This window comes from Eulemur rufifrons, chromosome 7 (assembly GCF_041146395.1).
Source record: "Eulemur rufifrons isolate Redbay chromosome 7, OSU_ERuf_1, whole genome shotgun sequence".
Taxonomy (NCBI): domain Eukaryota; kingdom Metazoa; phylum Chordata; class Mammalia; order Primates; family Lemuridae; genus Eulemur; species Eulemur rufifrons.
The window spans coordinates 4,071,471-4,085,870 of NC_090989.1; the positions used below are offsets into that span (position 1 = coordinate 4,071,471).

General features: G+C 59.0%; 1 protein-coding gene across 1 annotated transcript in view; it reads left to right on the top strand.

The window, feature by feature from the left end:
- Nucleotides 1–14,400, top strand: part of PRDM15 (PR/SET domain 15) — a 50,512-nt gene that overhangs the window by 22,438 nt on the left and 13,674 nt on the right. The window contains exons 8-18 of the mRNA XM_069474935.1: nucleotides 410–539; nucleotides 1,712–1,893; nucleotides 2,125–2,219; nucleotides 2,511–2,598; nucleotides 3,400–3,426; nucleotides 6,203–6,235; nucleotides 7,660–7,830; nucleotides 9,863–9,957; nucleotides 12,284–12,415; nucleotides 13,400–13,534; nucleotides 14,124–14,287. Coding sequence (XP_069331036.1) covers nucleotides 410–539; nucleotides 1,712–1,893; nucleotides 2,125–2,219; nucleotides 2,511–2,598; nucleotides 3,400–3,426; nucleotides 6,203–6,235; nucleotides 7,660–7,830; nucleotides 9,863–9,957; nucleotides 12,284–12,415; nucleotides 13,400–13,534; nucleotides 14,124–14,287 — 1,252 coding nt within the window. The remainder of the gene's footprint in view (nucleotides 1–409; nucleotides 540–1,711; nucleotides 1,894–2,124; nucleotides 2,220–2,510; nucleotides 2,599–3,399; nucleotides 3,427–6,202; nucleotides 6,236–7,659; nucleotides 7,831–9,862; nucleotides 9,958–12,283; nucleotides 12,416–13,399; nucleotides 13,535–14,123; nucleotides 14,288–14,400) is intronic.

Here is a 14,400-nt window from a genome sequence, read left to right on the forward strand (position 1 = left end):
GAAGGGCGGAAAGCTTGTTAAGTGGTTACTTCACTGTTCCTCACTTGCTATCCTCAAGATAGCTCGCCCAATTATAAAAATTAATATTTCTAAATCTCAGTCAGAACTAATTTTTAATAAGTTAGAAGATTCTGCTATATATGCAAAATATTTCTGGTCGGTACAAAGGATTGGGGTAGTGTTGTGATGTGGTTTTAAAAAAGAATCTCAAGTTACAACTTCAGTTTGGGATGAGAAACACGTTTTCCTTTCCTGTATGTATAAGGAAATCTGTGGATCCAAAATACCGCCGGGTTTCCTTTCCCCTGTGAGCCATTGCAGTCTTGCACACGCTGTGGCATCCCTGTGGTGTGGCCATGTCTATCACCTTCTCTGCTGGTGACTTGGTTTGTCATGTCCCCTCACACAGAGCAAGTGGCGGAGATCATTACTGAGGTCCCCCCGGACGAGCCTGTGGGCGTGACGCCAGACGAGCGGATAATGGAGCTGGTCCTGGGGAAGCTGGCCTCCGGCGCCGGGGACGCCAGCCCCGTGCCAAAGTGAGTCCTGCTGGCGCTCGGGCCGCCCCGTGGGCATACAGTGCCAGGGCAGCTGGTGCGTTCTGGAGGGGAGGCGATGAGAGGGACAGAGACGTGCTTGGGAAGCAGCAGGAATGTTCTGGAGCTCAGGACTGTGATAGTGCGTCCACTGTGAGCGCAGCTGTTAGAATAATTTATTTATTGTGATAAAATATGTGTAACATAAAATTTACCATTGTGACTATGTTGAAGTGCACAGGTCAGGGCATTAGGTACACTCCCACTGTCGTGCACCCATCACCACGCTGCCCATCTCCAGAACCTTCTCATCTTCCCAGACCGAAACTGTCCCCATGAAACACTGACTCCCATCCCCTCCCCAGCCCCTGGCGCCCCCCACTCTGCTGCCAGTCTCTGTGAATCTGACCACTCCAGGGACCCGCGGGAGTGGGATCACACAGCATTTGTCCTTTTGTGACCGGCCTGTTTCACTGAACGCGATGTCCTGAAGGTTCATCCACGTGCACTGAGGGACACTGGGCTGCTCCCGCCTTTGACGGTTGTGCAGAGAGCTGCTGTGATAAAGCAGGTTTTTGTTTGGATTTCAGTGAGTTTTTGTGTTTTCGTTATTCTTGGGTAAATTTTCATCCCAAAGTTGACTGCGCTGGTGGTCCTTTTCTTCCTTTGGCCCTTTGTGGAGCCCCGAGTTGCAGAGCGTGCCCGGGGCAGGTACTGGCCCTGAGGCCAAAGTAGTGCCAGAAATGACGGGGCCCGTCTGCCTGTTCACACGGTCTCATCGCCCGGAGGGTGTCGGGGGCTCACCGTCAACACGCTTCCAACAGGGGGAAGAAACTTTTGAAAAATCAGATTCAGACAGAATATAAAAGAAAAACGGAGCACAGATGTGATTGTTCTAGTTGAGACACAGCGTCACCCCTGGGCTTTCCCGGGGCCAGAGTTAAAACCAGCAGGGCGAGCGGCCGTGCAGAACGGACCAGCTGATGCCATTCCGTCTTCAAGGTGCCGGCCCTGGAGGTGACGCCGCAGCAGTTCCCGCCTTCCTCGCACAGAGGCGTGGCTTGAGCCGGGCAGTGTTGGAAGGAGGCTGTTTCCAAGATGATTGTCACCTGAGCTCTCTTCCCCAGTGACCCAGTTGCCCGCCTGTCCCTTACCGGTTTGCTTCTCTGGGGCAGGTTCGCCCACCACCAGAACAACACCATCTCGCTCAAGAGGAGCCTGATCCTGTCGGGCAGGCACGGCATCCGGCGGAAGCTCATCAAGCAGCTCGGGGAGCACAGGCGGGTTTACCAGTGCAGCATCTGCAGCAAGGTCTTCCAGAACAGCAGCAACCTGAGCCGGCACGTGCGCTCGCACGGTGAGGAGCGGCGGGAGGCCGGCGGGTGTGTCCCACCTCCGGTCCTCACGGCAGCTGTGCCGGTGAGGGGCGGCACCGTGTTGGTGTCTCCGGCCGGCTGTCCCTTCCGACACAGGGGGAGCGGGAGGGCTCCGCATACTCGGCAGAGAACCTCGCGCTTCAGAGATGGCGAATATTTTTTCAGTGTGAGCTCGAAGTAGTGAAGCCGCTTTCTGTCGGTCGGTTCCGCAGGTGACAAGCTGTTCAAGTGTGAGGAATGCGCAAAGCTGTTCAGCCGCAAGGAGAGTCTGAAGCAGCATGTTTCTTACAAGCACAGCAGGAACGAGGTGGGTGGCACGGCCCGGCCCGGGGTGGTCTCCGTTGTGTAGAAGCGTCGTTGACTGGATAACTCGCAGCGGGGAGTGGGAAGGTGGGCAGGTCCGGAGCGTGGTTACCTGAGAAGGGGACTCGTTTCCTAGGGCGGCGGGCGGCAAGAGTGCACGCTCCTTGTGTTCCCGAATGGAGCAGGAGAGAGCAGAGGGGAGGGCCGCAACAGGGTTGCTCGGTGGCACCGGAGGGGCCGGTCTCTGTGGACCCTGCCTCAGGGGCTCTTAGTAACGGCATGTCCCTTTGCCCAGGTTGACAGCGAGTACAGACACCGCTGCGGCACGTGTGAGAAGACCTTCCGCATCGAGAGCGCCCTGGAGTTCCACAACTGCAGGACAGGTGAGGCGGCCTGGGTCTGGCCTCTCTGTCGTCATCCTAGGTGACGGGCCGTGGAACTGTGGGCAGGAGTAAAGATGGTTTGAGGGTAAACAACCTCACTTCTAATGCTTGCTTCTGTTCCCTACGCTGCCAAGCAGTTGTCACTGATTCTAAAGACACGGATGGAAGCTTTCCGTCAGAGGGACGCGTTCACGCCCTACGTTAGTCAGCCGAAGCCATCTGTGGCCCGTGTTTGGGACGTTGTACGGTGGGGGTTCATCTTTGGGACGTTGTGACGCGGGGGTCCCTGCTTGCTGGGAACAGGGCGCAGCAGTGCACGGTCTGTGCCGGGACCGCGTGAGGAAGGAAAGACGGGGTGGTGTCAGGAGCGAGGCTCTGCCTTGACCGTGAGCTCTCCTTCGTCCATCTGTCCGGCATCGTCCAGGGCGGGCGCTGTCGCCGCCTCACATGATGTTTTGTTCTGAGCCTGCGTCTCCAGAAGGGAGGCGTCGTGTGAGGCTGGAAGCTGGCCGTGCCTGGACCGGCCTTGGTGGAGGGGCCGATGGGCCCGGGGACGTCTTAGGCTGAGTCAGAAATACACATGCACAGCAGGGAAGCCACGGCCCAGCGGGAGCATCCTGTGCTGCCCGGCTGCGGTTCTCTGTGTGGCCCAAGGACGCCCTGTGCCCTGTGGTGACAATGTGCTACCCTCTGCGGGGGACACGCCTCCCTTCCAGCACCCAGCGGGGCCCACGCAGTGGGTGGTCCCAGAGGGGGTGGAGGGAAGAGTCGCAGTTGCCTTGGTGTCCCCCCTCTCTCTAGGACTCAGAGCAGATGCAGGGCGTGGGGGTGGCCAGTGGCAGTCAGCCTGGGGACCTGCAGGCCAGCCTTCGACACCCACCCGATCTTGCCGACCCGCTCTGTGCCCTGTGTCCAGCACTTGCCTCTCTGTGCTGGCTCTTGTTGAGGTGCCGCCCACCCTGTGCCTCTGGAGAACCGTGGACCAGCGTCCGCGGACTCTCTCTGCCCCAGGGCCGTGGGGGGGCCTGCTCCCTGCACCTGCTGGGCCCCTTTGCCCGGTCGGTTCTGCTCTGAGGGCTCCTGTTTGGAACCGTCCACGGTGCCTTCCTCCCCGAGGCAGGGCTGTCCGGGCGGCAGGCACCAGTCACGTTCCACCTGAGCTTTGGCTGCTTGAAGGCTCCCTGCCCAAGGCATGGAGTGGCTTCTAGAAGCTTCTGGATGAGCTTCCAGTGCACCGCACCACCTGCATTCTAAGCCTTCCCCTCCCAAGTGTTCCCAGGAAATTTGGGGAACAGGCACCTGACTATTTGCATTCGGTGCAGCCATAGGTATTCAGAGGAACATTTATCTAATTTGTTAGCCTCCCTGGTGGTCCCCAAGGTTTTGCAGGAGAGGAGCGGGTGAGGGCAGCAGATTCCTGAGGCTGTGGCCAGTGTCTGGGGTGCTTGGGAGGCAGACTGAGGCTGAGGGACAGCGGGTGGCTCCTGTTGGTTTTAACTGTTTCTCTGGACACAGATGAAACAGTAATAGAAGCAGCCAGAGTAGCAGCTGCTATGTGCCAGCCAGAGCTTCTCTTAAGCCAGATGTTCATCTTTGCCTAAATAGATTTTATTTTAGAGGCAGGGGCTGGCTCTCCCCTGGGTAGAGTGCAATGGCGTCATCATGGTTCACTGTAACCTCGAACTCCTGGGCTCAAATGATCCTCTTGTTACAGCCTCTCCAGGACTACAGGCACACGCCACCACACCCAGCTAATGTTTGCATTTTCTTTTTGTAGAGACGGGGTCTTGCTGTGTTGCTGAGCCTGGGCTAAAACCCCCGCCTTGGCCTCCAAAGTACTAGGATTACAGGCATGCACCACCTCTCCTGGCCTGTCTTTTTTAATTTTGTAGAGCCACCAAAGTGGCGGTGAATTGTGGTACATTATCTCTTCTAAGATGCTCTAATTTCAAAGGTTAGAAGTTTAGACTGAAATGAAGGCCATGCCTTGAAACGGAGGCCATTTGCCGTGTTCCCTGCCTGAGGTGGTCCTTTTTATGGTACCGAATTAGAATGTGTATCTCCCGTAGACCATTAAACCCAGAAAGTGTAATGTGGAGAAAAGCTTTAAAATTCATAGTGTGGGGGTTTTTCCCAGGTTCCCTCCACAGGACCTGTCTTGTTTTTGTCCCCGTGCTGTGGCAAGGTGTTGACATAACGTGTCTGAGTGTCCTGCCTGACCGTTGACCGCGAGCGCTACTCTGGGGAGTAGCCATGGCTCACACCCAGGTCCTTGGGCAGGACACAGACTGTCACCGTCACCCTCCCCTATGGCTTGGCTCCCCCAGAAACCCACTCTCCTGTCTCCAGGTGCCGTGTGCCCCAGGCCCGGCCTCAGATCCCGGTAGGCGTTGGTTCTCACTTGCTCCACGTGTTAAAACACAAACACAGACCTCAGCGGTGGCAGGATCATCGGTGGGAGAAGGGTTGTTGCTGGGACCCCGTGTCTGCCTGGATTCCCGAGCTGGCGATGTGAGGATGGCTGTGGCAGGAGCAGCCACCCTCAGCTGACGGAGTCCAGGACAGCTCTGCGCCCACCGAGCAGAGGCCACCCCCGAGCCGCAGGGATCGGTGTGAACTGGGTTCTCTGTCCACGAGCCAAGAGGGGCTTGTGAGGGAGAAAACTGAAGCCCAAGAGCAGCAGCGCCGCCTTCTAGTGTCACTGCCAAGCCCTGGGGCCAGTGGGGCCACCTGTCCAGGAGGGAGGCTCACCTGTGCTGCTCAGTACATGTCCAGGAGGGAGGCTCACCTGTGCTGTTAGCACTTGTCTGGGAGGGAGGCTCACCTGTGCTGTTAGCACCTGTCCAGGAGGGAGGCTCACCTGTGCTGCTCAGTACCTGTCCAGGAGGGAGGCTCACCTGTGCTGCTCAGTACCTGTCCAGGAGGGAGGCTCACCTGTGCTGTTAGCACCTGTCTGGGAGGGAGGCTCACCTGTGCCGATTGGCAGGCCCAGGTTGAGGGTGTCTTTGGTGACGATGGGACAGTGCTGTAAGGCATCGCCCTTCACAGCGCCCTTCGCTCCGGAGGTCCCATTCCTAAGCATTCATGCAAATTTAGCAGAAGGGAAAAAGATTGCATCGCTAAGTGATCTGCAGTTTCTAGAATGATAAAGTAAGTTGTGGTTGAACTGGATGGAATATCGTGTTGCCACTGAAGCAACTGTGGGGGTGTGCGCAAGCGTGCATGGCACACACACAGTGCGCGGATGACGCGTACAGTGGGATCGTGTAGAGACGGCCAGAGCCTTTGAACACTAGGCCAGAAGAGACAGTGAGGGTGGTGGACTGTGCCCATAACATTTCCGACCACGGCAGGTTAGCGTCTTTCACAGGAGCCTTCACGGGGCCAGGTGAGGAAGGCTCTGAGTCCAGGCCACGCCCCGGGTGGGAAGCAGAGCCAGGTCTCCTAGGCCTCAGTGGGGCCAGTTCTGCTCTGCCCGGCCTCCTGCCCTGCTGTGGTTGGAGCCGTGTGCAAGTGCCACCACCCCCTGTCCTGGCCTGTCCTGGGTGCGGTGCCCAGCAAGCAGAGGTGGCCTCCCCACCGCCACCTGCTGTCTTGGTCCCAGGCCCTGGGGGTGGCCGAGCGGCCAGGCAGATGCCCCTGCCTGTGTCTCTGCTGCTCACATGGGAAGAGATTAGGCATCTGATTTCTGTATGTTGAGGGAGTCTGATTCCCTGGCCCGCCGGGCTGCACGTTGGAATCTCCCGAGTGAAGGCAAAGACCTACTGAGGCCCGAGTCCTGCCCCAGAATCGAATTCACTGGTCCCGCCCAGTGGCTCTCAACCTGGATCAGGTAGGATTCTGTCCCCAGAGGACATTGGCCGTGTCTGGGGACATCTGGTTGTGGCAGCTAGCTCGGGCCAGGGGTTGCTCCTGGCGTCTAGTGGGTGGAGGCCAGGACGCTGCTAGACACCCCAGTGCGCAGGGCGGCCCGTCCAGAGAGAAGCATCCGGCTCAGCACGTCCACAGTGCTAGGCTGGGAAGGCCTGGGCAGTGGACCCTCAGATTCCTAGTGACACCGTTGGGCAGCAAAGAGGGGACACGCTGGTTGGAGTCATTGTGGAAACAGCAGCTTTCGATGCGGTCTCGGAGATTTGTGTATTTGGCAAATGTTTCCTGGGTGTGGGAGCTGGTTGCTGGGCTAGAGCCCCGGGGCCCAGCACCGACAACGGCACAGTCTGTCCTGGCGGCCTCGCTCTGGAGAGGGAGGTGGCACCTGTGTCCCAGGCACAGGAGGAGAGAGCAGCTCTGCTGGGCAGGTGGGGCTGGCGGGGAAGGAGGAGAGGGGTCCCAGGGGATGAGGGGGCCGGACTGAGGTGACCTGGGGTTGATGCAGTGTTGGGGGGCCCCTGGGGTGCTGTCGGGGTCCTGGGTGGAGCAGAAACAGGGGTTTTACTGGCTGTCTTTGAGAAGGGGCTAGAGCTGAGGCCTGGGGCGCAGGATGGATGTTTCTGGAGGCTCTGCAGGGTGTGTGCGTGTTTGTGTGTGTATTAGTGTGTATGTGGTATGTATTTGTGTGGTGTGTGTGCGTGTGTGTTTAGTATGAGTGTGCGTTTGGTGTGTGTTGAGTGTGCATCTACTAAAGGGGGCCTAGGAACGAGGCGCTTAGGCTGAAAGGTGTGGGAAATTTGGGCGTGTCAGTGTGCCGTGGGGGGGCAGGGGACAGGCAGGCGTCGGGGAGGAGGGCCGAGACTGCAGCCGGGGGGCTCTCAATGGAGGGGGAGGGACCAAGGCGGGAGGGAGGGGCCCTGGAGGGGCAGCCAGTGCGCAGTGACGAAAGGTGAGCACGGTGCTTGCTTTCCGAGTAGAGAAGACGCCACTGAAGCGCGTGGATTCCCTGCTGCACCACGTGCTCCGGGGTAGGTGGCACGTGACTTGCAGGGGACGTCCATTCCTGGCCACGTCGCCCTCGTGCACCTCCCGCCCCTCCCCCGTGCTTTCTCGCCCCTGCGGAGGCCACACGCTCGCGCCTGCGTTAGGTGTCATTCACCTCAAAATCGCTGTGTTTGTTTGCTCTCTGGACAGATGACAAGACGTTCCAATGTGAGATGTGTTTCAGATTCTTCTCCACCAACAGTAACCTCTCCAAGCACAAGAAGAAGCACGGGGACAAGAAGTTCGCCTGTGAAGTCTGCAGCAAGATGTTCTACCGCAAGGACGTCATGCTGGACCACCAGCGCAGGCACCTGGAAGGTGAGCGCACCTGCCCTGGGCACGCGCCCTGCGGCCGGGGTAGGTGGCCGGGGCACGCTGGCACAGCCTCTGGGAGGCATGTCGGCCATGCCTGCTCTGGTGCCTGAAAACGGCCCCCGTCGAGCACGTAACACTCTTCTGGGAACCTGCCCCGGTCGCAGAGAGCCCGGGACACGGTGTCAGGAGCGCTGTGTGCAGGTGGAGAGGGGTGGAGAGAGCTGCAGACACGCCGACTGCGCCGCAGCGGGAGGGAGTTACGAACGCCAGGCTGTTCCTAGGACTGAGCGTTATGCTCGAGAAAAGTATTTTTCAAAGACACTAGATCCTGTGAAAAATGTTTCAGTGTGACAGAAAGTGAGAAAAACTACTGAAAGAGCAGCTGCCCTTTTGCTGACCAGCCCTTAGTAAATCACCAACCAAGACACCTTTTTATAAAAATGTACAAAGAAATCATGTTAACAGAAAATTACAAATGAAGCTTTATGCTTGTCGAAAAGAAAACGTGAGCTAACAAAGTTGCGTGTAAGGTATAGCTGTCTGCACACAAATGTACACACACTCATATCATTGTGCCTTTTTTAAAAAACAAGACTGGGCCGGGCATGGGGGCTCACACCTGCAATCTCAGCACTTTAGGAGGCTGAGGCAGGAGGATCACTGGAGACCAGGAGTTTAAGACCAGCTGGGCAACATAGCAAGACCCCATCTCCACAAAAATTAAGAAAAAGTTAACGGAACATGGTGTCATGCACCTGTAGTCCCAGCTACTTGGGAGGCTGAGGCGGGAGGGACACTTGAGCCCAGGAGTTAGGCTGCAGTGAGCTGTGATTGTGCCACTGCACTCTAGCCAGGGCGACAGAGCGAGACCCTGTCTCAAAATAAATAAATAATAAGGCGGGAATCGCATCCCACATCATTTTTTCAGGTTACTTATTTTACCTGACTTTTCTTCATGTTGGTTCATAAAGATGCACAACTTGTTTCTTTGTGATTCCTTGGGTGGCTCACTCAGGGTCTCCACGTAGTGACCAGGCAGCCTTCAGCCAGCCACTGTGCCTCAGTTTCCCCACCTATACAGGGGAGACAGGAATCGTGCCCGACCCCCTGGGGTTGGGGTGAGGGTTGAGCCAGACCCTGCTCAGGAAGCCCCTCACCCCGCGCTGGCGCAGAGCACATGCTCCTAAATGCCGTTGCTGTGGTTGCCTCGGGGTCGGTGGTCCCCTGTGACGCTGCACCGTGCAACGCACATGTAACTCAGGTCATCTGTGGGGATAAACCCCGCTGTGACTGTTGCCCGGTTTCCCCGTCACACGGGAGCTTGGTCTAGACCCTCCGCAGGCTCCCGCTGTCTGTCCTGCTCGTGCCGCTGGAGCCTTTGGGGAGCGGCCCGCGTGGCCCACGTGCAGCTTGCCGGGTGGGCGGCAAGTCTGCGGCTCTGTGTTGGTGGCCAGTGCGGCGGGAGTGTCCGAGGACCGGGTCAGCAGCGCAGGGAGATCCCGAGGGGAGTGTTTCTCTCTCGTTCAGATTACCTGTTTCACACGAGCTTCTAAACGTCTGTCTTGATCCCAGTTTTGAACAATATGCCTTCAAACCATAAAGATTTTACCAGCTGACTTTTCACCCTGATCCTGGTTTGACTGATTTAATTCACAAGAGGTGAATATTAATATCTTTTTAATAAAAAACATCTGCCTACTTCCAGCCGTCTGGAAGAACCGTAGCCTGGCCTGGAGCCCGGGGCGGAGTGAGAACGCTTCACGCTCTCCTTGCAGCCCTCCCACCCCGTGGGGTTCAAACACTCCACGCCCTCCTCTTGCCAAGTGTCCCAGACACAGTAACTGTCACAAAGTCCCCTCCCTCTGGGGAGCCCCTTTGGGAGCAGCAGTGTGCAGTGACATCGCTCACACGGTCACTGTCCCTCCACGAGGGCAGCCCTGTCCCGTCCAGCCGGGAAGGCCCCGGCTGGACGAGCGTCCGATTGACCCTCCGTGTTCCGATGCTCACGCTTTTGCCGGTGGGGTTGGGATTTCAGGAGTGCGGCGGGTGAAGAGAGAGGACTTGGAGGCCGGTGGGGAGAACCTGGTCCGCTACAAGAAGGAACCTTCCGGATGTCCAGTGTGTGGCAAGGTAACTCGCTGTCGGGGCAGGAGGCTGGGATAGAAAGCACGTCGTTCTCTTGAGCTAAGACTCAGAGCTGTGCCCATAGGGTACTGGGGGGGACTTTTCGGGTAACGGTGGGTGCTCAGGCTGCCTTAACCTAAAGCGTCCCCATTTTGCACACTTGTCGTTTTGATCTCCTTGGCACCTACGATGGGTGTCCAGTGAATGAGCTGAGAAAGCAGTACTTTTCCCTTGACAGCCTTTTTCCCCTTTTGCCGTAATTTTTCACCTGAGCCACTCCACAGCTCCTCCTGTCCTACATGGCACCTTTAAGGTGTCCTGCGGGAAGGTGCAGGCACAGCGCATGAGGAAGTGGGAGGTCCTGGTGGCTACTTTGCCTGTCAGCACTGGTGTCCCTGCCCCGCGACCAGGGAGCACTTCCTGCGTGCATCCGTCCCAGGGCCTCTAGAGCCGTCCTGGCGCTGGCTGGGGACTCAGACCACTTACTTGGCAGAGACGCTGGATCCTGAACAGCCAGTGCCGCGCCGCCCACCCCGGGAGACCCCAGGGGCCGGGGTCCGTGGTGCTGACGTGCATGGTGCTCGGACCACACTTTCCCTCATGTCACCGTCACAGCCACGTCAGGCTGCCACCTAAGAATGGTCTCATTCTCTGCAAATGAGCACCTTGATCTTCACTGGAGATGCTGTCACCCAGCTGTCACGGCTGACGTGTTTGTAGGATGTCGGCTGTGTCCTAGGAGGACCAGAGCGTGTGTCCCTCCTGGAATCCATGTGCTGCGGAGCAAAGGTTTGCAAAGCGGCTCCCACACGGGGCCTGAGCCCCAGCAGGGCTGGAACGTGGCTTTGGTGGCTCTAGGAGCCACCAAGAGGAGGGACACCGATGAATCTGTCACAGCCAAGCACAGTTCACAGGAGCCGGCTGGCGCTGGTGTCCTGGTGAGACGTCACACGGCAGCTGGGGAGTGCAGGCCCCCGAGGACGGCCAGCTGGGACCGGCCCAGCTGCCCTGCCTGCTGGCACGAGGCAGCATTGCCAGATCTTTTGACCTTTTCAAGAGAAAACGGAAATAATGTGTTTTGATATGAAATTTCCTGATTTTTTTCAAACCACAATGCAGGCCAAAGCAGATGGGTCAGCAGGGCAGTGTGGCCTGAGGGTTTGGCAGCAGGTGAGGCCGGGGTGGGGCGGAGCAGGTGGAACGGGGCACGTGTGTGAGCCGAGATGGCCGGGCCTGGCTGTGCCCGGGGCAGAGGCGGACAAAGCGCGTGCCCCGTGTCAAGTGTCCGTGGCCCTCGGGGAGAGCCAGCCCCACACACTGTCCACACTGCTGGGAGATCACGCATGTGAAACCACCCAGCTCTGTGCCTGACGTTCAGGTGTTTCGTTCTGTGCAGTGTTGACTGAATTCTCCTCAAGGGTCGCAGCAGGTAGTGAAATAGCGTGTGTGTTTCGGTAGCTGAATTCTTCTCTCTTTCCAGCCGTTTCTCATCTTCAGTTCAGGCTTCCCTGAACTGCGGACTCTTCCTTCCCCGAACCTGCTCCCCTCCCACCTGGCGTCCCTGGATGTGGGCACAGCGCTGTTGGCCCCGACTCCCCTGCTCATCTTGATGTCCCATGGGAACATCAGCCTCCCGTCCCTCCCGAATCACTCGTTCCCTTTTGTTCACCTCCTGTGTTCTCACTATGAGAACGTGGGCGTCAGGCAAGCTCTGGGGACCTGCGCCCGGTCTACCTGGCCCCTGGGAGCGGCCGTCCCGATGGAGACCTGCAGAGATCTGTGAGGAGGTGGGGGCCCGGGACCCTGGCGGTGGCCCACTCTGTGCCGGTGGGCGCAGGGCCACACCTGTCTTGTGGGCCACAGTGTGCCCCACGCCTGGTGCTGGCCACAGAGGTGACCCACGGGCGTGTCGGGCGTTGACGTGACTGTGCAGGAGACAGTCCACAAGCTGACGGTGTCTCTTTTTTTTTGATACCTACTCTCGGAAGGTTACAGGTATTTCCGTGATTTACTGGCTGCTTCACGGGCTCTGTCCTAGTGAAACATTTAAGTGAGCTAAAAAACAGTTAAGCTGAGCCACTACTTACAGTGATGACTAGAAGTGATAATTCCATAATATAACATAAGCACCTATTCAAATGCTTCAGCAAACAATCCTATTCTAGCATCACTGATTGTGTCTCTCAACACAAACACCCAGAACTTGGAGTCTGGAAAGCAAACGTCTGCACTTGTGCGCCTGGTTGTGGTGTATCCAGGGGACCCCGGTGGTGACAGCCTCCGTCATGTCCCGAAATGCCATAACCCCTCGCCGTGCCGGCTCTGCCCGCAGGTGTTCTCCTGCAGGAGCAACATGAACAAGCACCTGCTGACCCACGGCGACAAGAAGTACACCTGCGAGATCTGCGGGCGCAAGTTCTTCCGTGTGGACGTGCTCAGGGACCACATCCACGTCCACTTCAAGGTGCCGATCACACGCCAGCTTTGCCCAGGCACGGGGGCCCCCGGGCCAGCATCTGTCTTAGCTCGCGCTGCTGTGACCGTCCCGAGGACAGGGGTCTTGGGAGCAGCAGGCGTTTGTTTCTCTCTGTTCCGGAGCTGGAAGTCCAAGGTCAAGGCACCGGCATCAGTGTCCGGTGAAAACTGCTTTGCCTTCCCGTCGGGTCCTCACACGGGGGAAGGGCCGAGGGGTCTCCCTAGGGTCCCTTTATGAAGGCACTGATCCATGCACTTCACGCGGGCTCTCCCCCGAGGCCCGGGCACCTCCCAGAGGCCTCACCTCTTAACATCGTGACCTGGGCGGTTAGGTCTGGGGGATACACACGTTCAGACCACGGCAGCGTCTGAAATAGGTGCCAGTGTGGCCCCATCCGGTCTGTTCAGAGTGAGCTCTGATGACGGTCGCTGCACTTCTTGTGGCCCCGCTGCAGGGCCGGAGGTAAAGTCCTCCAGGCCAGGTGCTCCCTGGGGGAGGAACAAGAATTGGGGTGGCGGCACTTGCTTCCCCCTGTCCTGGAGGAAAGCAGGGAGTTGAGTGGGTGCTTGGGGAGCAGTGAGGACGTGGGGTGTGGCGCAGGGCGGGAGAGGCTGAGGAAGTGGCAGTGGTGCCGCGGGCCCGGGTGGTGTGGAGCGTCCGGACCTGCAGGTCGGCGCCCGGCCAGCTCAAGTGACTTCCCCACAGGCCAGCCAGGCCCCGGCTGGGCTCCTGCTGGCGAGAGAGAAGCAGAGGGAGGTGCAGAGAGTGGGTGGTTCCCGAGTGGGGCGGCTGGGGACCACCTGGGGTGGGCCGGCCCGCGCCTGTCCCATGAGGGACAAGCTTGTTAGGGCGTCCTGTGCGTCAGAGAGGCGTCTTCCTCTCCATTTAGGTGAATCGTTAACTGCCCTTGTGGTGCAGGTAGCAAGGCTTCCGCCACACCGATAGAAACCGGGCGTTGCCGCTGTTTTCCAGGACATCGCGCTGATGGACGACCACCAGAGGGAGGAGTTCATCGGCAAGATCGGGATCTCCTCGGAGGAGAACGACGACAACTCGGACGAGAGCGCAGACTCGGAGCCTCACAAGTACAGCTGCAAAAGGTGTCAGGTGTGTGGCCGTCCCGCCCTCAGACGCCGGGGTCTCGGGGAAGGGTGCTCGCAGTGGCAGGGCCGCAGGGACCCACACAGCACCGCCGTGCACACTGGAAGCGGCCACCCCGCCCAGGGCCTGGGGAGCCAAACGCAGGCCGGGTGCTCCGCCGCGTCTGGGAAGGCCGTCCCGAGTCACTCAGGGCTGAGGGGTGGCCTATGTGGTCTCGCAGTGCCCACCCCAGGAACCCGCCTCTTGGCCTGGTGCGTGTCCCCACGTGCGGTGTAAGGGCTGGGGCGGGTCAGTCCCCGGGAAGGTCGGCCTCGCAGGCTGCAGGCCAGGGCACCTCCCCCCACCCCACCTCCCCGCCCCGAGACCTGAGGCCCCTCACGAGGACCCCCGTGCAGGGACGGGGCTTGCTGAAAGGGAAGTGCTTTGTTTCCAAAGAGACCCATCTCCTTTGTGGGGCTCCACCACTCAGGGGAAGCCATGGCTCCCCATCAAGGCCCCAGGAGTCCCTGTCTCTCTGGCCAGAGGGACGGGCCTGGCGTGTGATGCCCTAATTAGCTAGGAGACCAGGGACCGACTGTCCGTGTCGCGCCCGCAGCTCACCTTCGGCCGGGGGAAGGATTACCTGAAGCACATCATGGACGTGCACAAGGAGAAGGGCCACGGCTGCAGCATCTGCAACCGGCGCTTCGCGCTGAAGGCCACCTACCACGCCCACATGGTCATCCACCGCGAGAACCTGCCGGACCCCAATGTGCAGAAGTGAGCCCCCCGGGGCGTCATGCTGGAAGGGAGGGCACGCGTCTCCCTGCGAGGGGACAGAGCCGTCCAAAGCCCTGAGCAAGTTCCGTGCCCCGGGGCCAGGCCAGGCTGCA